This window comes from Gopherus flavomarginatus, chromosome 10, assembly GCF_025201925.1.
Source record: "Gopherus flavomarginatus isolate rGopFla2 chromosome 10, rGopFla2.mat.asm, whole genome shotgun sequence".
Lineage (NCBI taxonomy): Eukaryota > Metazoa > Chordata > Testudines > Testudinidae > Gopherus > Gopherus flavomarginatus.
In genome coordinates this window covers 64483360-64506596 of record NC_066626.1, presented here as the reverse complement: position 1 = coordinate 64506596, position 23237 = coordinate 64483360, and the positions used below count along the sequence as shown (strand labels likewise).

The window sequence follows — 23237 nt, the reverse complement described above, 5'->3', positions numbered from 1 at the left end:
AGACATATTTATTTTATTTTCTAAGGCCCACTACACTCAAACTGAAAAAGCCCAGCAGACGGGGATTTCTTAGAGATGTTAACTAAATATTGAAGGGACTCTGAGGATTCCATAAAACCAAGGCATGCTGAAACTGGGCAATAAATCCAAATTTATGCAGGAAGATTAATTTTAATCACCTGTTTCTGAAGGTAACACCTCAAGACAAAACTTTTATAAGGCTTTTCAACTGGAGAGCTCTGTGTTTTGATCTAGTATCCTATGCTGTGTTCAGCTAAGGAGCTTCTGAGGCCCTCAAAAGCCCACCAAGGAGGATAAATAAATGGGATCCAAAGAGGATAACTGAGATTTATCTAAGGCCCACTGAAGCTGGGTTTAAATTTTCATCACTTTTTATAGGCTGAGGCCTTTGTGAAAGGGAGGAAGAAGAGCCAAAATATACACACACACAAAATGCTCTGGCAAAAGAACCCAATAATTTTCTCCCATTTTCAAATCATTATTTACCTCTCCAGAATATTGTGTGTGAAAAATGTTTTCTGTCGCTCTGTTGACATTAAGCCAAATTCAATCCTGGTTTATTTTTATGAATAAGTACTGCAGCCCTTCATGATCTTTAGTTGCAAAAAGTCAGTATAGATTTTAGAGCTTCCTTTTTGCTCTGGTAGCCTGTCACAGAAACTGTCATTTGTGCATTTAAAGAACACTGGTCAATACTTGTTTAGATGCCTAAATATGAAGTTAGCCTAACTTTAGGCACACATTTTTGAAAGAAATGTGCACTATAATTAGTCCATAGGGTGAAATTCTCGCTGATGTGCTGTGTCAAACCATAATTACTTTGCTAATTTTTACTAAATCTTCTGCAATTGTCACATGCATTGATGATGGGAATTCCACATTGTCAGCCAGTGCAGAAGACACAGTGGGGATCATCACTGTGACTGGGTGCACTGCAGATTGGAGAAAGGAATTGTGTCCATATTGTTCGTGCCAGAACCATTACATATGTACACTTCAAATCCTTACAACTAGCTACTGCAAATATGCAGGTGCTAATTTTTTGTTTAAATTACATGTAGATGATGAAAAACACTTAATCATTACATCAGCATTAGGTGCTGCTAAAAAACAGTTTGCACGTGTGTTTGCAGGTGTGTTTGCCAAATGATAGGTGGATAACTATGTAATCTAACTACTGTAGTTAGATTACATAGTTATCCACCTATCATTTGGCTAACCTGGGCCCAATCCCATCAGGGGTTATGCAACCTCAACTCCTAATGATGTTAATGAGAGTTGAGGGTGCTCAGCACCTAAAAAGTCAGATCCCAGTTTTGTGATGATGAAAAACAAGTAAAACACAAGCATCAAATACTAGAAACTCATCCTAGTGTGAATAATGAGTTAAGATGGGAAACAAAATATTTGCACATTCAATGCTGGTTACAATTACAGATCATCTCACATGATCCTTCAAAGAGAAACATATAGAACCCTTAGCATCTTAAATGAAATGATGATGTGGAACCATTTTCATGGCGGGAGGTTGGTTTGAGTTAAAGCTGCAAGTTTGTGACCATAAACTGAATGAAAATAAAATGAAAATTTATTGGCATCTTACAATTTTTGTTCTTGTCACCGCCATAACATCACAGCTTCATCACAAAGGCTCTGCAGTCTTCTGTCAGAGTGAAAAACGGGTACATTTACTTACATGTATTCCCTGTGTGCCGAATGTACAGCGGCTGCATTGTTGTAACGCCACAGAACTATCACCGATGACAAAACATCCAGGATAGCATCAAACTGAAAAGGATACGGAGTCAATTGCTTTTGTGGGTTATTAAGGTGTACTGTAGTTAAAGCAATGCATCTGTAATCATGCTGTGGGGCACAAAGCAGCTCCAACTAAATCATTTTAATGAAAGCAGGATTTACATTCATTTAAATGATCTTTACTTTATTTACTGTGTATCATTACACAACAGTGTCTATCAGACTTCAGACAGTCAATCATGGAAAGAGCTTTGTTTATAATCCACCAGCATGCAGAGTTACTTGGCTAAAAAAAAAATTCTTGCAATAATGTGGTCACCACAATATTTACAATACTAATATATTTCTCGTACAATGTCTAAAAGAAAAAGGGCAACTGTCTTTCAGTGACTTGTCCTACAAATTCACAATTTTTGTTTAACAGAACTTTGCAAAGGAATTTCATCTAATTTCACTTTACGCCACATCTTAGGCAAAATCTTCACATTCACAGCACTTAAAAACATGAATTTTTTTTTACAGGTTTTTGATACAGTGCCATCTCAGCTCAATACTGGCCCATTAAGCATTTCCTCACTTTCTGATGTAGAAACTCCTGGACACTGACAATGTATATACTGCATTTTAGTGGTGAGTTAATTGATCTTTCTACTCTATGCCCAGAATAATTCACACACTCAACTCAAATTTTTCACAGAAACAGCCCCACTTTCAAGTTCACAATAAAATACAAAATGTTTGACTTTCAAGTTTTTTCATTTAATTAGGAATGTTTTCTCTACAGTTAATCTCTGCTGAGAATATATTAGTGTTCAACTGCAAATTGAAAAATAGCAGCGATTTTTAGAGACCAAAGTTGACATCCTGGCCCCAGTGAAGTCAATGGGAGTTTTGACGTTGACTTTGGGTACATCTATACTACCCGCCGGATCAGCGGGTAGTGTTCGATGTATCAGGGATCGATTTATCGTGTCTCATCTAGACATGATAAATCAATCCGGTAATAGACACCTGTATTCCACCTCAGCAGGCGAGGTAAGCACAGTCGATGGGGGCGCCGCGGTAGTCAACTCCTCGCCATGAGGAAAGCCAGGTAAGGCGATCTAAGATACTTGCTATTTGCGTAGCTGAAGTTGCATATCTTAGTTCGGAACCCCCACACCCCTAAGTGTAGACCAGCCCTTTGATTGGAACAGGATTTCACAAATGACGTTGGGATCTCAAATCTACGCCTGCATGGGGGATGAATATGCTGCAGGGCCTTGCAATGGAAAATTGGTCCTGGTTTGTAATATCTCTTCCTCTTAGCTTGTTCTATAGCGTCCATCAGCATAAGATTTTAGCATTGATATGAATGCCTTTGTCTGCTAGGAATTGAAAGCAGACCACCCTAACACTTTTACATATTACTTCTATGATCAACTTTAAACAATGATCTTTCCGGTTAGTCACCGATTTTCTTTTACCTGGATGCACTCCTTAGCTAAGAAAAATTGTGGTGAGAGTTCAAAAACAGCATGCAACATAACATCTCACTGTGAATCATATTTAAATTGTAAGATTACTTACAGCAAATCCAAATGATGATGCACTATACCTCATTATGGAGACAGCTAAAAGAAAGAAAATATTATTTAGCATAATTTAAAATGTCTCTTGGATATTTTCTTTCATCTAAGAGGAGAGTTGCACTTTGAAAAGAAGAAAAAATAAGAAGTTAGAAAACAAGTTCGAGCATTAATTAGCTGCAAAACCAGCTTGCAGGAATGGGCTGTGCTTCTTTCAGTTCGCATACAAAGACATAGGGGAAGGCACACATGCTATAGGGACTGGTGTGGTGAGCCAGTAAGCGGCCTTCTTTCTTCCAAGATGGTACTGGGCCAATGCCCAAGCATGACATTCAGGGGCACTATGCTGCTAGAAGTGCTGCCTTTCAGATGAAGTTCTAACCAAAGCTGTGCAGGAACCAGAATTTCTGTCCCATAGAAACTTTTGCATTTGAATTTTGTTTTAGTTCCAAATCAGAATGAAAAGCCCAAAATACAGAAATTTTGGCAAAATATCCATTTTGCAAGGACCGAAATACAATTTTTCCAAAATTTCTGGGCTGGCTGGTAAGCTAGCTTCCCATCTGGCTCCCTGGCTGCTGGACGAGCTTGTTGGCAGAAAAACCATGGAGCCAGGCAATCTAACAAGCCACCCAGGGAGCCAGAGAGCTGGCCAAGTGGGAAACTAGTTGCCCTGCTCCCTGGGCAGTCTGAGGAGTCCAGGAGTCCCCAGCCACCCAGCTCCTGGGTAGCTAGGGAACTCAGAAAGCTGGACAACCCATCCACCAGCTACCTGGTTGGTGGGGAGACTAGTAGAAAATCAGGCAGGTAAGTTTCCATCAAAAGTTGACGGGTCCCTGTGAAAAGTGTCAATTCCATTGAATCAGTATTTTCCTGTGGAAAACTTTTTTCAGAAAATTTTAGACCAGATCTAGTTCTGATCACCAACAGCCTTTAAAGATCCCATGATGCTTGTTTCAAGCATAAGTGTGTCCGCTAACCCTTGTACCCTGTCCACATTGTAATTTAGGTATTTATAGTCTGCATGTCTCCATTCAGTCTGCAGTGGCGTTTCCTCACTTTCTGATGTAGAAACTGTTGGACACTGACAGTAGGGTTGCCAACTTTCTAACTGCAGAAAATCGAACACTCTTGCCCCACCCCTCTTCCCCGCCCCTTCCAAGGCCTGCTCCTGGCCCACCCCTTCTACAAGGCCCCGACCCTGCTCACTCCATCTCCCCCCCGTCACTCACTCTCCCACACCCTCGTTCACTTGCTGTGGCAGGGGGTTGGGGTACCGGGGCGGGAGTGAGGGCTTCAGCTGGGGGTGCAGGTCTGTGGTGGGGCTGGGGATTATGGGCTTGGGGTGCAGGAGCGGGCTCTGGGCTATGACCGAAGGGTTCAGTGTGTAAGAGGGGGCTTAGAGCTAGGGCAGGGGTGTGGGGTGTGTGAGGAGGTTCTGAGCTGGGGCAGAGGGTTGGGGCACAGAAGGGGGTTTGGGGTGAGGGCTTCAGGCGGCACTGACCTCAGGCAGCTCCTGGGAAGCGGCAACGTGTGCTTCTGGCTTCTAGGCAGAGGGGTGGCCAGGGGACTTCGTGTGCTACCCCACACGCAGGCGTGACCCCTGCAGCTTGCATTGACCATGGTTCCCTGCCACTTCCCAGGAGCCATGCTGAGCCAGGCGCAGAGCCTGCCTGCCCCCACGGCACTGCGGCCAACCACGCTTTTAGCAGCCCAGAGGTTCCTTTTTAACCAAGCATTTCAAAAACTAGATGCCTGACAACCCTAACTGACAAAAAAATATCTGCTGCATTTCAGTGTTAAGTGACCCTTCTACTCGGTATTTTATAAAATGTTTCTGGGATCTTTCTGGATGAAATGGAGTACATAAATATGAAGTACTATATCATTGTTATTTATTAGTTATACTATAAATAAACACTATATTGTACTTCCTGCAGACCAGTATGCTAATTTCTATGGGCCTGATTCTGCCATGCTTACTCCCACTGATTAGCACCATTGATTCCTATTTGCAGAGTAGGTCAATACAAATTAACAGGAGAAAGGGCAGCAGTATAGGTCCTATGTTAAAAGAAAGTTCCTTTATTCTTTCTAGTTAACATTAACAATAAACCTAAACAGAGGGACAAATTTACTATTATCCCCAGACCCATGGGCAGGAATTTACACTCCTAATTACCATTAACTCTAATGGGTCTTCTTATCTTGCTGCATGAATATCCAGTGTAAGTGATGATACTTGTATAAGTGTGGTATTAATGGACTGAGCACAGGAGTTGGAGCCAGAAGCGTCTGTGTTCTAACCCTAGCATGGACTGTGACTTCCCCTCAGCCTGGAGCAGATCACTTGACTTCTCTGCCTCAGCTTTCATATCTGTAACATAGTGTTTTTATTTAGGATTTTATTGCAAGTCTCACCACATCTGGCATTTGTCTGGCATGTTGTTTGTAAGCTTGGAGGTGGCAATACTGTAATACTTATTGATCTCCCAGAGGTGTCTCAAGGAAAGTTAGTTTGTGAAATATTTTGAAGATTTTAAGTTATAACTATTAACAGTGTTAGGAGTATTAATATAATTTAAATGATAATACATGGAAATACTATGCATCATAGTTTTAGCAAAGTAGAGGCATTAGATGGTTAGTTTTAGCTGCATTTGTAAATTACCAAGGCAACAGTCACAAAAATGGACATCAACATAGAAAAGAAACTTTATTGATTTGGAATGTTAACATTTTGCGCCAAACCAGCCAAGCATGATGTATGTTTTCTGACCAGGGCCGGCTCTAGCAATTTCGCTGCCCCAAGCACGGCAGCATGCTGCGGGGGGCGCTCTGCCGCTCGCCGGTCCCGCGGCTCAGGTGGACCTCCCGCAGGCATTCCTGCGGAGGGTCCGATGGTCCCATGGCTCCGGTGGAGCTGCTGCAGGTGTGTCTGCGGGAGGTCCACCGGAGTCGCAGGACCAGCGGACCGTCCGCAGAAATGCCTGCGGCAGGTGTACCGAAGCTGCAGGACCAGCGGACCCTCCGCAGGGATGCCTGCGGCAGGTCCACCGGAGCTGCCTGCCGCCCTCCCAGCAACCGGCAGAGCGCCTCCAGCGGCGTGCTGCCCCAAGCACACGCTTGGCGCACTGTGGCCTGGAGCCGGCCCTGGTTATGAAGCACTCTACTGGTACTTTACACTGAACTTCACCCCACTTGAAATGTGCCTTGGCTTGAAAGTTCAGTGAACTTGTTGTGATCTATGCTTTTGAATGGTCCGCAGTCATAGTCTGTAGTCATTTTCACAGCTTAGAAAAGGGCAAACCTCTCCCCCAGATAACTGGCTTGCCTCATTCCTAGACCAGGCCCTGGGTACAACATTATGGTGTATCTAAGGTAAGAAGGGAATTGTCCTGAGGCTTGCTGGAGGTAGGAGAAGAATAAATAGAGGTTTTAGTCTGCTATAGAGGGTGGAAAATTGATTGAGGAAGAAGTGGACAGCTGTGGGAGGGTTCCCACTATAGCTCTTTGTATTAATTTCAGTTTTGTCCAGTTGTACCAAGCTCTAGGCACATAACAAAGATATAGTATGGAATAAAATAAAATAAAATACTTAGCACTTAAGAAAAATTCTTAATAATTTGGATCTTACACAAATGTTAAAAGTAGACCTCCTGACAACCTTCCTTGATCCAAAATGGCCTCTATTTCATTTATCCCTGGATGTCCTGTCAACCCATACAGGAAACAGGTAAGTCTTGTAGCGTGTTTTGAAGGATATCAAATCCAGGCTCTCATGGCTCAAGAAGAGAATTATTTCCAGAGGCAAGAGGTCCTTACCAAGGACGCCCCTCTGTCTGCATCTTCAAGTTAAAGCAGGGAGCTGTCAATTCAAGCATATCAAATGATCCTAACTGCAGTGTGGTATTGTACACAGAGAGGTGTGGCTGGAAGTGGCAAGAGGTGGCAAGTGGCTGGAAGCTGAAGAGAGAGAGCGAGTGTGTGTAGGTGTGCGCCTGCCCACTTGTGCATGCATGCTTACAGACACAACTCCATCAAACTTCAGCAACACGTCACTTTAGAAACATGAAACCATAAGCAAATGAAAACAAACATTAGCTCAGGGATGACAGTGTTAAAAGCTCCCCTTGCTTTTCTGCTGGAGACAGATTGATATACTTCCAGATCTTGGCAGACCCTGAGGTGCTAAAATGCAGCTGCAGTGTGGAAGGCCAGAATAATAAAAGTAGCAATCAACATTTTAAACAGCTGAAAAATATTTTTTTATTTTATTTAATTACTTATTGGTTTTCTAATAGCAATAAAGGCCCATTTGTTATTCTTTCCAAGCCAAACAATCAATTAGAGCTAAAGCACCCTCAGCTTTGCCTCAGGCCTACTAATACCGCTAGCTGATAAGTAATGTGACCAATAAAGCTCAGCTAATAAATCATCATTGCTTAGTTAAAATGCATGTGAGAGAGTTTAGTGGCTATGGCAGGAATGAGAACTTTTGCATTTCCATGCTGTAGCTCCAGCAAAGGTAGCCATAGGACTCCCATTCCATAAAATGGCACAGATTAGATGATGGGTCCTGATCCGTGCAATGAGGAGGAAAATCATAAATAAACATCTAGTGCAGTGCCTGTTAGCTGTGTTTTGCAATGGACTGCTGGCTGGGTCATCTCTGACCCCTTGCACCAGAGCACAACTGCAGCTTTCATGCCACAGGAGCATGCTTACAGAATTGTAGGCGTGGATGTAAAGTCATCCAGCTTCCCTTACCCCCCCAACTCCGCTCCTCTGCAACGCATGTCTAACCACATGCCCAACTAGTCTAGGACAGCCCATTAATGGGGAACCACAACTCTACTGATTTTCACCAGGAGATGAGCACTAAGAAAATAACAGGGCAGATATGTTAAAAACCCTGCAGAACGATGCAGAGTGGACACTATCTCAAGATGGGGGAAGCTTCCATTTAGCATCGGTATGAGATAGTCCTTCACCAGCACCACATCTTAATGTGTTTGTCGGATGCTTGTTTACTGAATGTGTAAGCAGCGAGAAAGTAAAAATAGAGACAGTGCAGTAAGCCACAAATCTGTCATTGTCGCCACCAAAGAACCTGTACAGCACAATCTATTCATAGTTTGCCAAGCTATGGACTAGATTTTGCCCTTCCACTGCCCTCCCCCTCTACAGGGGTGCTGAGCAAAGAAGTCTGGAGTTTCCTACAAATTCTACCATGAGCAGAGCAAGGTTCTTTCCCCTTCCAATCCCATTTACCCTGGAAAAAAACAGTTCAGCTCCCCAGCCCCACAGATCACACAGGATCCACTGGAGACACAAGGTGATTCTCATAGAGGCCTTGTGCATCCATATTGATTCTGGTTCCTTTTAAGCCTACCTTTTCCCTGGCAACACAGATCCTATTGAACTGCATAGCCAGAGAATCCAGCACCAGCAGCTGCCCCCTCCCCTCTTCTGTGAGGTTCCCTCATAAGGAGGAGCTTCACACAAAATCAGTCAGCTTAGGGCTGTTATTTTTAGCACAAATATCCCAGGAGGCTAGGAGTGGGACAATCAAAGTATCATGCACCCAGCCCTCTTGGACAGACTTCCATGAGATCTGGGGACATAGGAGGATGGTGTCAGAGAGGTGGCTGATTTCCTCCTGCCATGCAGGATGGGGGAGATCTGCCTACAGCAATTTCCCCTTCATATGTGGATTCTGGCAGGACAATCCTTTCTTTAGAATTAGCCTTCATGGGAGAAGCATGTAGGTGTCAGGTAAGAGCAGTCCAAAATATAAGTTCTTGCAAAAAGATTTCTCTACACCTAATGTTCATAGAAATGGGGAGTGTGGCTCTAGCAAGACTGTTGCAGGTAACCCCTGCCCATGGAAGGTGGGGCTCTACTTCAGTAAACTCTGTGGGCTTCTTCACCCTACTCAAGTCTGCCTGTCGTTTGTCTTGGACCTTGAAGAGCATGGTCACATTCGTCTATATAGATTATAAATTCTTCAGAGCAAGCACCACCTCTTACTATGTATTTGTACACTGCCTAGCACGAGAGAGCCCTGAACATGGTTGGAACTCCTATGTGCTACTGTAATGAGAACAACAAGATCAAGCATCCAAAAAACAAACCAACTTAAAAAAAGTTGGTTTGTAAATTCATTTAGAAAAGAGTTCTTGTTCTTGACATATTTGTGGGAATCAATCTAGTATTTAATAGTAATTTCAAATCTCTTTTCCAGGGCAAACAAGAAAAGAGCCCAGTATATTCTCAAGAGCTTTGCAGACTCAAGTTGCTGATGAGGAATAAGTGAGTTTTAGTGGGTGCTGTTAAGTTTCCCAGGACCATCTTTAATTCCCAGTCTTTTGCATTAATAGAAATCTGAAAAAATTATTAAAAATATGAATTGTATGGGGCAAATCGTCAGCTGATATAAATTGTCATAGCTCCACTAAAGTCAAAGGAACGATAACAATTGACAGTATAACATCAACTGAAAATCTGCCACCTCTTCTTTAGCCAAGCAGTGAACTTTCAGGAATTGGTGCAAATCTTTTCCATGAGTCTAATCCAAATAATTCTTTTCAATCTCTTCACATATGAACAAAAAGGCTAATTATCTTTCACTCTGGGATTTTTACTCCTAAATCCTTCATCTGTGTTCCTCTTGCACATTTTTATGACCCTATTTTTCTTGTTTCTTATAGGTGAACATAAATCCTCACCTAATCCAATTTGAGCAGTATTTTCGCAAGTTTTCAATTCGTTAAATTTGCAGCTGCTGCAGTGAATGACGGTGAAGCGATAGCCCTAGGGATGGAAGTCTAGTTGTTTACAGAATGGCTTTCACACAGGTAGCAACGGTGCATTGACTCTCATCACTATACCTTGGTGCTGCCCTGGTGGCCCTTAAAGATGGGCAGGATAGTTCAATCGGCATATGCCTAGTCAGGTTTTGGTGTCTCTCTCCTGAGTCCACTACAAAAAGTGCCAATTGGGATGGAGATTTTTGTGATGTAGACGACTGAAGTCACCCACCAAAACTCTTGCTATTCTTCCTTACTATTTATAGAGCACCCGTTCAGTGGTGGGCACTTTAATCTACTTCCTTTTGATGGATAGGTTTAGAATCTTTATGCTAAAAGGTGCAATGTTAAGTATATCTTCTGAATTTTGTTTTTGCATTAACTCTACTTTCATTTTCATGACCGCAGTGGAGACCAACAGCACTGATTAAGGGCAGGCGTAGCTCTGACAGGTGCAATCTTCCATCACCTAGCTCTGCCACTAGATCTTAATCTTTGCTAATCTAATCCTGCTCTTCTTTCAGACAGTGTGTGCAAGGCATCAGATAACATACTGGCTTTGTGATGTGGACTGTTTGACTGAAACCAACAAACTAATTTAATTTGCGGTCTAACCATCTAATAACTGGCATACTAATGTATCTAACCATGACAACTTCTTCTTCTTTAAATAACAGGAGAGATGTTATTGAAATTGTTACCAATCTTGCAGAAAGCGGCTAATATAAGTGTCTGCACATCGCTAGGTAGTTGTCTCTCACAAGAGATGAACAACAAAGGTCATTGAAATGTTACTATTTTTATCATGGTAGCTGAAAAGTATTTCCTCATCTCAACCATAGACTTTATTTTGAAAAAAACTGAAGTCTATCTTCTAAGTATATAGTCAATCCCATTATTAGATCCCTACAATGACCCTAACCTAATTAAGTACAGATGCCTTAATTAAATGTAATAATTAGAACTGATCAGATAGTAAAAAAAAATCAATCTTGATTTGTGAATAAATATGGATTTAGGTGCTTAATTTCTGGCACTCAAGTTGAAAAATTTTGGCCTAGGTCTTCTGATTTCCATTCCTATTTCTTAACCACAAGATCATCCTTCCTCTTCTTAAAGTGAATGTAGAGTTCTTTGTTAAAATTTAAGAGCTGTGAGTTAAAATAATGATTTACTCAACAAATGTTGCTTATTTTATTTGAGAGCTACCTGCTTATGATGCACTTTTCTGTCCTGCTGATTTAAAATGTTCGAGTCAGAGATTCCTTGACTCTCATTGTCTTTCAAGCTGCTATACTTCCATGGGAGGATTTTGCAAACTTGCACAATACATTACTATATTTTGGTTTTGTGCTTAACAGTCTGAACAACGTATTTTCAATTTTCAGGTATTTCGAAGGCTCTAAGCTAGATTCATCCCTGGTGTAATTCACTAAGTACAATACAGCTGTACTATAAATGAATTTAGCCCCTCATCTCAGCCTGCCCTTAGCTGGCAGACATATGCCGTTAAACATTTAAAAATGACCGTTGATTTAATGGACATTCAAACTGTCAAGAGGTGGAGAAAACACAGGAATGGGATAAACCTTCAGCCCAGTCAAGCAAGAGACAAGCAAACATCACGTACAGTACAAAGCAGCGAAGCATGCAGAACCAGTCATAACAGCATCTAAAAATGCTGAGGTCCTCAGGCCAACTGTAACTAAAAGATGTCCATCCTTGCTTCTAGCAGGGCTCCTTTCAGAACCCTGTTGAGTTGGGAACAGCTTTTGCAAATACTAAAAATGGCGAATTAGTGAGAGGCTAAATATAATGGGACAAAGCCATCGTACAGACCTTTAACTCTTGTGGCAACCAACCCCTAATCATTATTACAGGCAGAAATAATAAATCAATAGTAAGCTTTTTATTTTAAGATTTATATTAACAACCAATTGCTGAATTTTGTGCCTCTAAGATTTATTCTTTCTTCTTTTCCTTTTCCTTCCATTCTACTTTTTCCTCTCCTTTCTATCTTGGTGTGGTTCTTTCATTCTTGTTTTCCCTTTCTCTTTCATTCCTTCAACTCTCATTCTGTCTTGGGTCTACTTCCTGCCTCCTTCATACATGATCAGCCATTCCTTCCTCCCCCACCAATCTGTTTGCCTATACTTAAGAACATAAGAAGGGCCATACTCAGTCAGATCGAAGGTCCATCTAGCCCAGTATCCTGTCTTCCGACAGTGGCCAATGCCACCTGCCCCAGAGAGCATGAACAGAACAGGTAATCATCATGTAATCCATCCCCCATCGTCCATTCCCAGCTTCTGGCAAGGGACACCATTCCTGCCCACCCTGGCTAATAGCCATTGATGGACTTGCCCTCCATGAACTTACCTAATTCTTTTTTGAACCCTGTTATAGTCTTGGCCTTCACAACATCCTCTGGCAAGGAGTTCCATGGGTTGACTGTGCACTGTGTGAAAAAACACTTCCTTTTGTTTGTTTTAAACCTCCCGCCTATTAATTTCATTTGGTGACCCTTCGTTCTTGTGTTACATTTCTCCTCATCCTGTCTTTTACCTGGATCTCTCTCTCCTCTTTCTTTCTCACCCCAAAAGAGGATGGTGTATGTGCAAAATAAAGGCCTGGTCTACATTGTTACTTACATAGATGTAAGCGATGTCACTCCGGGGTGTGAAAAAATCATTGACCGAATGCAGTGTCTACAGAAGCTCTGCCGCTGACTTAGCTTCCGCCCCTTGGGGAGGTGGAGTACTGAAGTCGACAGGAGAGCGCTCTGCCATCAACTTGTGTCTTATGGTGATCACAGCAATCCCAATTTAGCGTGCTAGTGTAAATAAGCCCAAAGATTGTATTTGTTGGGGGGGGGTTGTCTTGGGAAAGGAGGCTTAGTGAGAGCTGGTCAGGAATTTTTTGATGAACTGTGTTTTTCACCGAAAATGCTGATTTGTTGAAACCAAAACTGTTAGCAAAACAGGATCAGTTCCAATGATTTTCCAACTTGAACTTTGCCTGTAAATTTCTAACAGAAAAGTTTGTTTTTCGAGTCACACAGACTTTTCATTTTGAAATGTTAGAGAATTTAAGCTAAAAAAGGTTAAAGAAAAACAAGTCTAAATTGAAACATAGTATTTCAATATTATTGAAACAACATTTTGATTGAGATGAATTAAAAATAATGGATTTTGGTTTGCAACATTTTTTGTGATTTTTGACTTTTTTTATCCAATTCAGGATGGGGGATTTTTTTTAATTTAATTTTTTTTGACATCTCAAACATTATCAGATGGAAAAATTATTCCTTATCCAGATCAAGCATCCTGGGAAATGGCAGGCTGCCAAAGGAAGCAGAGCTGGGTGGAAGTGGAGCTGTTTTAGTTACTACTCATCCTCTATTGCGCTGCCCCAGTAGGCCCTCCCTGCATCGGCACGTCCCACAGGGGAACAAAACAGATGTGGCAGCAGAGTGAGATGGTGCATCCAATGTGCAGACCCCTGAACAAGTCAATATCCAGCAATGTAAAAACCAGGCACATATCCACTAACTTGAAGCTAAATCAATGGCCTGATGCAGAAAATATGATGTCAGAGGTCTCATCAATATGCATTCCAGAACTCCCTCCATATACAAAAAACCTCTTCTGAGACACTTCAGTGGATGCAACATTGAGAAATATGAAGTTGAGTACAGGAGAAGAGTAAAGCCTGCGTATCAGTCTCTCCAGCACAGCTAGTCTCATCTACATGAAAAGCCACATGTCTAAGAGAAGCCTATTTGAAATGGGACAAGAACACGGCAGACAGCCCTAATGCAATTGTGTCAAAAGCAATTTCCAGGGCCATTCAAGAGTTCATATCTGATGGAGCCATACCTGAAACTATTATAGTATGTATAGGTACAGTGAGTGCACTGTATAAGTGATTCTGAGGAAGAGGATGAGCACCTCCTGCTTAATATTCTGCTGTTCTTTTCCCTCACAAAATGCTGTTCTTCCAGTCTCATAAATCATTCTTCTGTCTTCAAGTGATGGCTGCTGGGAAGGGGAGGGGAGGGAAGAGAAGTTCAGAGGAAAGACAAGAAGATGGAGCACGTATGCCCTTCAGAAAAGGGCAACAAAAATTATTAGGCATATGGAACAGCTTCCGTATTACGAGAAATTATTAAGACTGGGACTTTTCAGCTTGGAAAAGAGACAACTCAGAGGGGATATGATAGAGGTCTATAAAATCATGTCTGGTGTGGAAAAAGTAAATAGGGAAGTGCTATTTACTCCTTCTCATAATACAAGAACTGGGGTCATCAAATGAAATTGATAGGCAGCACGTTTAAAACAAACAAAAGGAAGGGTGTTTTTTTCACACAATACACAATCAACCCATGGAACTCCTTGCCAGAGGATGTTCTGAAGGCCAAGACTATAACAGGGTTCAAAAAAGAATTAGATAAGTTCATGGAGGATAAGTCAATCAATGGCTATTAACCAGGATGGGCAGGGATAGTGTCCCTGGCCTCTGTTTGCCAGAAGCTGGAAATGGGCAACAGGATGGATTACTTGATGATTACCTGTTCTGTTCATTCTCTCTGGGGCACCTGGCATAGTCGGAAGACAGGATACTGGGCTAGATGGACCTTTGGTCTGACCCAGTATGGACGTTCTTATGAATGGTCTAGTCTTCTCATTCCTCGGTTGAATATCATCAGGATACTGAAATCATGACTGCCTTCCTCCCTGTCCTGTTGCTCTGTGAAACTGGTCTCTGGAGAACTACATGAAAGATATATATTGCTAAATGGATCTACTGGAGCCATCTCATCCTCAACCCTCAGAAAGTAGAAGCCTTAGTGCTGGGTGGAGAACTGTCCCTATGAGAAGGTTCTCACTGCCCCTTGGAATCCTTGTTCACTGAATTGCTCCAGAAGTATCAAATCAGGTTCTGAACTTTGGCATCACTTCTGACTAGGCCTTGCCCCACTAAAAGCCCCATATGTGTGGACATGGAACAAAAGTGCTTTATTTTAACTGCATAATTTGCACCCAGCTGCAGTTTCATGTCATCCAGTGACATGTGCCTAAAGACCATCAGGCTTGATTCATTTCCTCTTCTCAGGGCTGCTTCATCGCTTGCAGCTTGTTCACAATACAGAATCATACTGGACTGGAAGGGACCTCTAGAGATCATCGAGTCCAGTCCCCTGCACTCAAGGCAGGACTACATAATAACTAGACCATTTCTGACAGGAGTTTGTCTAACCAGTTCTTAAAAACCTCCAATAAGGGAGATTCCACAACCTCCCTAGACAATTTGTTCCAATGCTTAACCACACTGACAGTAAGGACATGTATCTTAATATCCAACCTAAATCTCCCTTGCTGCAATTTAAGCCCACTGCTTCTTGTCCTGTCTTCAGAGGTTAAGGAGAACAATTTGTCACCCTCCTCCTTATAACAAGCTTTTATGTACTTGAAAACTGTTCTCGTGTCCTCTGTCTTCTCTCCTCCAGACTAAACAAACCCATTTTTTTTTCAATCTTCCCTCACAGGTCATGTTGTCTAGACCTTTAATCATTTTTGTTGCTCTTCTCTGGACATTCTCCAATTTGTCCACATCTTTCTGAAATATAGCACCCAGAACTGGACATAATATTCCAGTTGAGGCCTTATCAGCGTCTGGTCACTGGTTCAAGCTATCATGGTCATATTATGAAGCATTTAATATGGACTAACTTTAAATCAACGCAACTGGTTTTTAAACCCTGATGGGTTTGAATGCTATGTGCATTCAAGGCTCACTCCTTGATTCTCTTCCTGATGGTTATGTGCACTCATCCACTACTTGCTGTTTAAGTTCCCTCCACTGCGTTTGAAGTCTGCAGGCAATCATAGTTTGCTACAGTGTGCACTATGGTGTGAAATGTCTCTCCTTCTTGTAATCTCATTTCGTTCTTCATTACTTTTAACATAAAATCTTAAAGCATTTTTACCTCCAAAGGTTTTTCCAGAAAAAACACAGTTGGACTTGTATATATTACCTTCCTTTTTAATATCTTTCTTTCCAATTTTGACATAGGATCCCCATCACTTCTTTTTATATTTGTGTTTTAGGAGAGACGCACTCTATTACATACTCTGTTGTTCAGCACACCAGCCTCATGGTGATGGGGGTGGTCTACAAGATAACATTATTACTATTATTTTCCATCTGTCCGTTTTTTTCTTTTCATGATATAGGAACACATGGACTGAAGTTGATTCTTTACAAGATAACAGAACCAGGCCCAGAGTAATGGATGTTTGTATATTAGGCATGTGCAACAATTTGAGTGAGAGAATCAATAGCCCTAATAACTTGTACAGGGATGAACATGGTCTGCATCTCAGAGCCAGTTTTTCTTGAATGAGATGGCCAATAAAACTAATGAAAGAGCTGCATCTGCTTAATATGACATTTATACAGTGCTTATGTACACACTAATCAGAAATGCAAGAAATTACTGACAAAGCTCCAGTGTAGTCTGTTTCCTGAAAGACAAGATAGCTGGGTTTTCCCCCTACTGGAGAAAGGCTCTCTAATTCTTTTTATGACACTTGGACCCTGATCGTGCATTGAGAACAGATGACCAGTTAGGTTAACTATGTGTGCATCCATTTTGAAGAGTAAAACATACAAAGGTGTATAACAGATAGTCCATCTCTCTTCTCAGTTACACTGGGACAACCTCAATGATTTTGAATGCACAGGTCTAAATAACAGCAGACTTTGACCTGGTGTACTCAGGAGATAGGGTCCCTTGACTTAGCCAGACATGTCAGGGCAATGACGTTTCAGCCCAGCATGCTATTAAAGAAAGTTTTCTTTTGCTTCTAATGGGATTGTGCACTGAAACTCTAGCTCTAGATGCAGCTGTTGCAGAATCCCAGCAGCACTGGAAGTGCCTGTGACTTAATTTTTTTAGGGCAGGCTCTGCAGTCCGTACCAATGGTGGATCATTTATCCAATGTGTGAACCAAATCCTCCTTTCATATACTACAATGGCAGCCTCTTGTGTCGCAGAGAGGAATGTATGGTGTTTTGCTTTTTATGATCCTTAAATAGAGCAGATTCAAAAAACATTGTTCTGTGATGACAAATCTAGGTTGAAAAGGTTTTCATGCAACAGAAACATCACACATATCGGCTCAGTGCCATTACCTACAGGTATCTCCATCTAGGCCTTGAGTTCCAGACTTCTTGATTCAGAGTTCATTTTTTTCCTTTATCCTAACTTCTTATTGTTTTAAATGCGCCTTATTTGTTAATTATTATTTATATGTGGTACTATAGACACAAAGAATTTAAATAAGGTATCCACTGTTCTGTTAGAAGGACTACATACTTTTAAAAAATTACAATTATTTTCCAGTGTTCTAAGACCTAATTATCAAACTGTCAGCATAATACTAGACATCTCAGTGATATAAAAAAAGAGAGAGAGACTTCTGTAGTGCTGGTAATGAGCCTGTCATTGCTTGATTCTACAGCTACAGAGTCTCTCAAACCCATGCAAGTGTAACAATGACGTTTTTCTACAAGTGTATATACAGGGAGCCAAGTTCTGCCATGATTTATATCCTATGTGGCCTGATTGACTAAACAGAGTATATTGGGTGTAAATCAAGACAGCATATATTCTACCTTTTACCACAAATGTCTTTTACCACATTTGTCTGAGTATAATAAAAACCTGCCTTTTATAGTATGTACTTTGTTTTGGTTCTGGAAAGCTAGTGAAGAACACACAGACATATTAAGAGAAATTTTTGTCATTATTAGAAAGCATCTGGTGTCCAACCTACCCAACTAGCATTCTTTCAGTCTGTACAACTATGAATTTCAAATACTCACATCACTATAGTCTGTAGATTCCAGGTTTCATTATGCTAATATTTTGACAATGTTGTACCCCAGATAAAGTTCTTTAAATAACATGAGGCCAAATTTAGCTCTGGGGTAAGTCTACTGAGACTGGATGTCTCCTAGAGTTATTTAAAGTTATCATAATTGTTGAGTATCTCTTCTATGTAAGAGTTTAGATACAGATTCAACAAAACCCTTAAACACATGCTTAAGTCTCATTGATGTCAACATTAAGTGTGTGCTTAAGTGCTTTACTGAATTAGGCTCTTGAATGTAAAATTCATAATTTCTCAGTATGCATGGTTACAATCCATATACATCATTCCACTGAGCCCATGGTTATACAGACACCTTTGTAATTAAAAACAAATATGAACATGTCAAGTATTGAGATGCCTTTTATTAGACAAGCATATGAGCTTTAATATATAAACTTGTGATCAAAGGAGTCTTTGTCTCTAACCCTAGAGTACTGAAAGAGATACTCCCCAATGTTATTGTGGCAATTCTGCTCAGTGGAGCACTCAAGCTAACATCCCCTCTGGTTTAAAGATAGAATACTGTGGCATGGTGTTCTCTGTGAAGGGTCCTCAGAACTAGATACAGACCCTTTGTTCTGACAAAGTTTGGTTGTGATGACCTTCAAGTGACAAGGTCACTTCTATTTTGCTGTCATTTTTAGATAGAGCAGTGTGAGAAATATGGAATCATCTGAAGCTAGATGTTATATTTATGAAGGGCTTGATTCAATGGGGACTCTACATTTCGAGAGATGTGATTCACTTTGAGGAGTATCAGCTAGTCTTTTTTTTAAAGATATTTATTCTTTAGTTGTGTATATTTCAAAGTTTGCCAAGAATTTTGGCAGGTGCTTTAAAAAAATATCTTAAATAATTATAACTATGCTCCTCATTTTATAGATAAAGAAAATGAGGAACAGAGGTTGAGCGATGCGGCAAGACCATTGCCAGTGTCAGTACCATAATTAAGAATAAGTGACAAGTTTCCTGACTCCTAATGCCATGCATTAAGCCACTAGCACATGCTGCCTCAGAAGAGAGAGTGCAATATAATAATTAGAAAAGTGGATTAGGAGCCAGGACAGTTGCATTCCATTCCCACTTATTATATTGACTACCTGTATAACCTTTGACAACTCCTTTAATATTTCTTTGACTCTATTTCCCCATATATAAAGTAACTTGAGACCCTTAGGTTGTATATTAGTGGGAAATATTTTTTACCATAAACAAACTAGTATATCTCAAAAGGTTGTCATAGCGCAATGAATAATGGTAGGTATAAATAAAATCCTGTCATTTCTGCACTGTTTGCTTTTACTGCAGTATTCCTTATATTTAAAATAGAGAATAACACAAATACCACAGCAACTTTAACAATTAAAACAATAATTTGCACTTTTATGATGTTTTGCATGTTCAAAGCACTTTTCTAACATTTATTAATTAATACAAACTTTAGCTACTGTGAATGGTACATTTCAAAATTTTAAATGGTACCCAGTTACAAACCTTAGTGAAATACAAGAAGAATTCTTAATTGTTCATCTCTCAAATGAGAGCAGTTTCCTGGAAGTGTAATTAGGAATGTTCTGCATATTCTTTAAGGCATTCCCATAGCCTAGCAGCTGTTAAGTGTCATGTCGTCAATCCTGGAGCATTTCAAAATTTTCTGAAAATCAAAGCAAGTTCTCTATTTGACAATGAAATTCACCACTACTTGCGTATTTCACTAAGTGCTGAAATAGATCATAAATGCTAAAAACTTATTGTGTTTTGCAGTTTAATTTATAATGTTTGTATGTAACATGTAAGGTTATATTACTGAAAATGAATGGTCTTAATATTTGATGTGGCTAATGCAAACCTATTACTGCTCTTTTCACTAGCATGTTCTAAGTTCTTTGCCACAAGCTCATTTTCAGATTCCTGAGGCCATTGTTACCTCTTCAGAACAATTGTAGTGGGAGTGATATGTGTATTGGTCAACACTGTCAAAGCTGACTAGTGATTTTATTTTGGGTGCCTCACTTTTTGCACACCCAGCTTGGGATACCTGAAAGGGTCTGATTTTCAGAAAGTGCTGAATACTTGCACCCTGCTCTTTATGGTGTCTCAGTTGGGATATCCAAAAGTTAAAGCACTCAGAATAACTGCAAAAAAAATCTATTACAGACTCGCTACCTGCATCATAAAAGTGCAATCATGATATGGCCCTCAACAGAGGATATGTCATAGATAGACTGATACTGCACTTAATCTTCCAGTTTGATTCTTATGTGATGAGCTCTTTCTTCTCTCAATTTTATGCAAAAATCCCACTAGTTCCAGTAGAAAATCTGTCAGGAGAACTTAAGGTAGACTAAAGGCTGAGATGCTTTTGCCCAATACATCTCCTTGAATAACAGGTATTTGTGACTTGGAAATCCAAGTTCACTACTTAGCTTTGAGTCTAACTGTGGTTGGTTTCTGCATAGGTGCACAAGGTGGATCAGAGAGCACAAGAAGCTCCAGTGAAAGGGACAGCCATAATAGCTGTTCCTCCTAGAGCCCATAGGCAGTGCAGCATGATCCACCACCACCAGCAGAAGCAGCCAGGCACAGAGGAGGAAACATGCTGCACCATCCGTTGGGATTGTACAGCAGGCATGCTTCCCTCATTTGCCTTGGAGCTCTGGGAATGACGGGTTTCTCTCCACCCTTGGAATAGCGCAGTTCCTCACCACCTCTTTCACTAGCTAGTGGCTAATGCCACAATTGAGTCCTTTGCTGTTGATGGATTAATGTAACAGTGGTCCCTACCGACACAAAGGCTGACAGCTGTTTGGACATTGTGATGAAAAATGCGCTGAGTTAAATTTACATTTCTCCACAATGTTTTGAGGAACACACAGAGTGAAACACAACTCACTAAGAAAGGACCAGAGGAAATTCACTTTCATGACATTTAGCTTCATATTACATGTTGGCTCGCTAAGCATTTTAATGACTTTAGGAATAAATAAAATGGGGATGATTTGAGCCAGAATGCTTTGGTGGTTGAAAATAATTAGTCGTCTTTACAGACTTTGGAATCATACTCTTCAATTCAGAAGACAGACCAGTTTACCCAGATTTTAATTAGATGGCAGGCAAGCTGCTTCAGAACCAAAATAAGCTGCCAAACCCAATTATGCAAGCTGAAAGAATACAGCACAATATATTACAGGGATTTTCTTTTTACAAAGCAAGATATGCAGTGTAAACCCTCTAACAGAGCTTAGATGGCTAGCAGAGAAAGTACAAAGCTGAGCTTTAAATATACATTTGAATAACAGGATTTCAATTTATAATTGCTCCCCAGTGAAGAGAGCTTTAAATACCCCCACTGATTATGGGAAAGAAAATATCTCAAATTTGCACTCTAGCCCTAAATGTCAGTGCCTCTTCTTTCACCTAATCACAAGCTCCCTTCCCGCCTTAAATGGCAAAAGAGGAATGCACCCCTGTATTCACACACTACACGCTATCTTAATAATCTTTGTACAGAATATGCCTTGTAAGGTATCTTTAAAAAACTAATAACGTGCTGGTCAATAATATCATAGCAAATGTATATGTATATGTAAGGTTATGAACATAACTTGAAACCATGACTGAACTGTGTTTACCAGACAAGTCTGGGGAGTGCATAAACATGTTTCTCAAAGACAAGGACAAGTTAACACCTCTAACCAGGTGCCATAAAAGCTGATGGGCCATCCACTATCAAGTGGCCATTCTTTGGCATGGAAGGGGACCAGGAACAAACAGATCTGCCTCTTAGCAAACAACAGTATGAAACCTCTTTCACCACCACTCTCCTTGTCTCTGTCCTCATAGTGGGAATGAACTTTAACTAGAGGTAAGCCTCAGAAAAATGCATTTCAAAGAGTGACTTAACTATAAAAGTGAGGGACAAAACCACCCCAAGTTCTCTCTCCCTATCCGTCTCTCTCTTGTCTCCTAAGCAGACAAAGGAAACAGCTATTGGACTTGGGGAGCAGATCCTGGCCTGAGAGTTTGGTCAGCAATGTTACTGGAAATGTGATAAGGGACTTCACCTTAAACCAAGTCTAGTTTAAGTTTAGAAAGCAGTTTATCTTTATTTTTCTTGTAACCTTTCTGACTATAATGCCTCATCATTTGTACTCACTTAAAATCTCTTTGTAGGTAAAAGAACTTGTTATATTCTTTAATCCAGTGTTGTGAATTGTTTGGGTAACTCCATTTAAGGTAACAGACTGTTGTATGTTGATACTCCTAGAGGGAAAATTGACCTAATATATCTGGATTGTCCAGAAGAGGGCTGGCCAGTGCAGAACATATGTTTCTGGGGGGAAATCCAGGACTGAATATGTGTTGGGGTCACCCCGCAAGTAGTAACCAAGGTTGCTGCAAGCCAGAAAGTGGCCAGTGTTTGTCGATAGGCTCCTGGGGTCAGAGTGCCAGAACAGGGCTGGGGCAATACACAGACACTCAGAGTACGACTAGCATGCTACTTGGCTTGTTTGTGAGCAGCCTAGATTGGGAGTTACAGCAGCAAAGCACTGAGAGTTACCCCAAGTTGCAGTGCAATTGGTGACACAGCTCTTGGCCGGTCTCCACTGCACCCCAGAATGTCATACGAGATAACCTTTTTTTTTTTTTTCCAAAATAGAGATTTTCTTTGCTAAATATTAAGTGTTTTTAGCTATTGAAAGTGTTTCCACAATCATAAAGAGTTTCAAAACAGGATTTTCTTCATATTATTACCCTCACCCAGAAAAAGACAGAGACTTTACAACGAGCCTTGAGGTAGGGGTGCCTCACAAGCACCATAGGAAGAAACAATGATGTTTAAAGAGCTCAGTCAGTCAATAATCTGGTCCAGGGACTTCGGTGTTCTAGAGACCATCTGTGGTCTTGGTAAATCACTAGGTCCTCAGTTTCCTCATTTATGAAATAAGTATATCACTACTTCTCCACACACCATAGTGTTACAAAACCAGGGCTCTATCTTGGAGTTGTCCACCACTGTCAGTCTGATTGCAGGATTGGGACCGTAATGTTAATTTACGTTGTTAAAATGATTTGAAATCTTTTCTGGCTAAGTTTTCAAAGGGTACAAGCTGGCTTCCTTGCATACACAATTTTGC

General features: G+C 40.8%; 1 protein-coding gene across 1 annotated transcript in view; it reads right to left on the bottom strand.

Moving 5' to 3' along the window:
• Positions 1-23237, bottom strand: part of TMEM163 (transmembrane protein 163) — a 169356-nt gene that overhangs the window by 72937 nt on the left and 73182 nt on the right. Inside the window, exons 3-4 of the mRNA XM_050916038.1 lie at positions 3349-3392; positions 1718-1809 (exon numbers count right to left, since the gene is read on the bottom strand). Coding sequence (XP_050771995.1) covers positions 1718-1809; positions 3349-3392 — 136 coding nt within the window. The remainder of the gene's footprint in view (positions 1-1717; positions 1810-3348; positions 3393-23237) is intronic.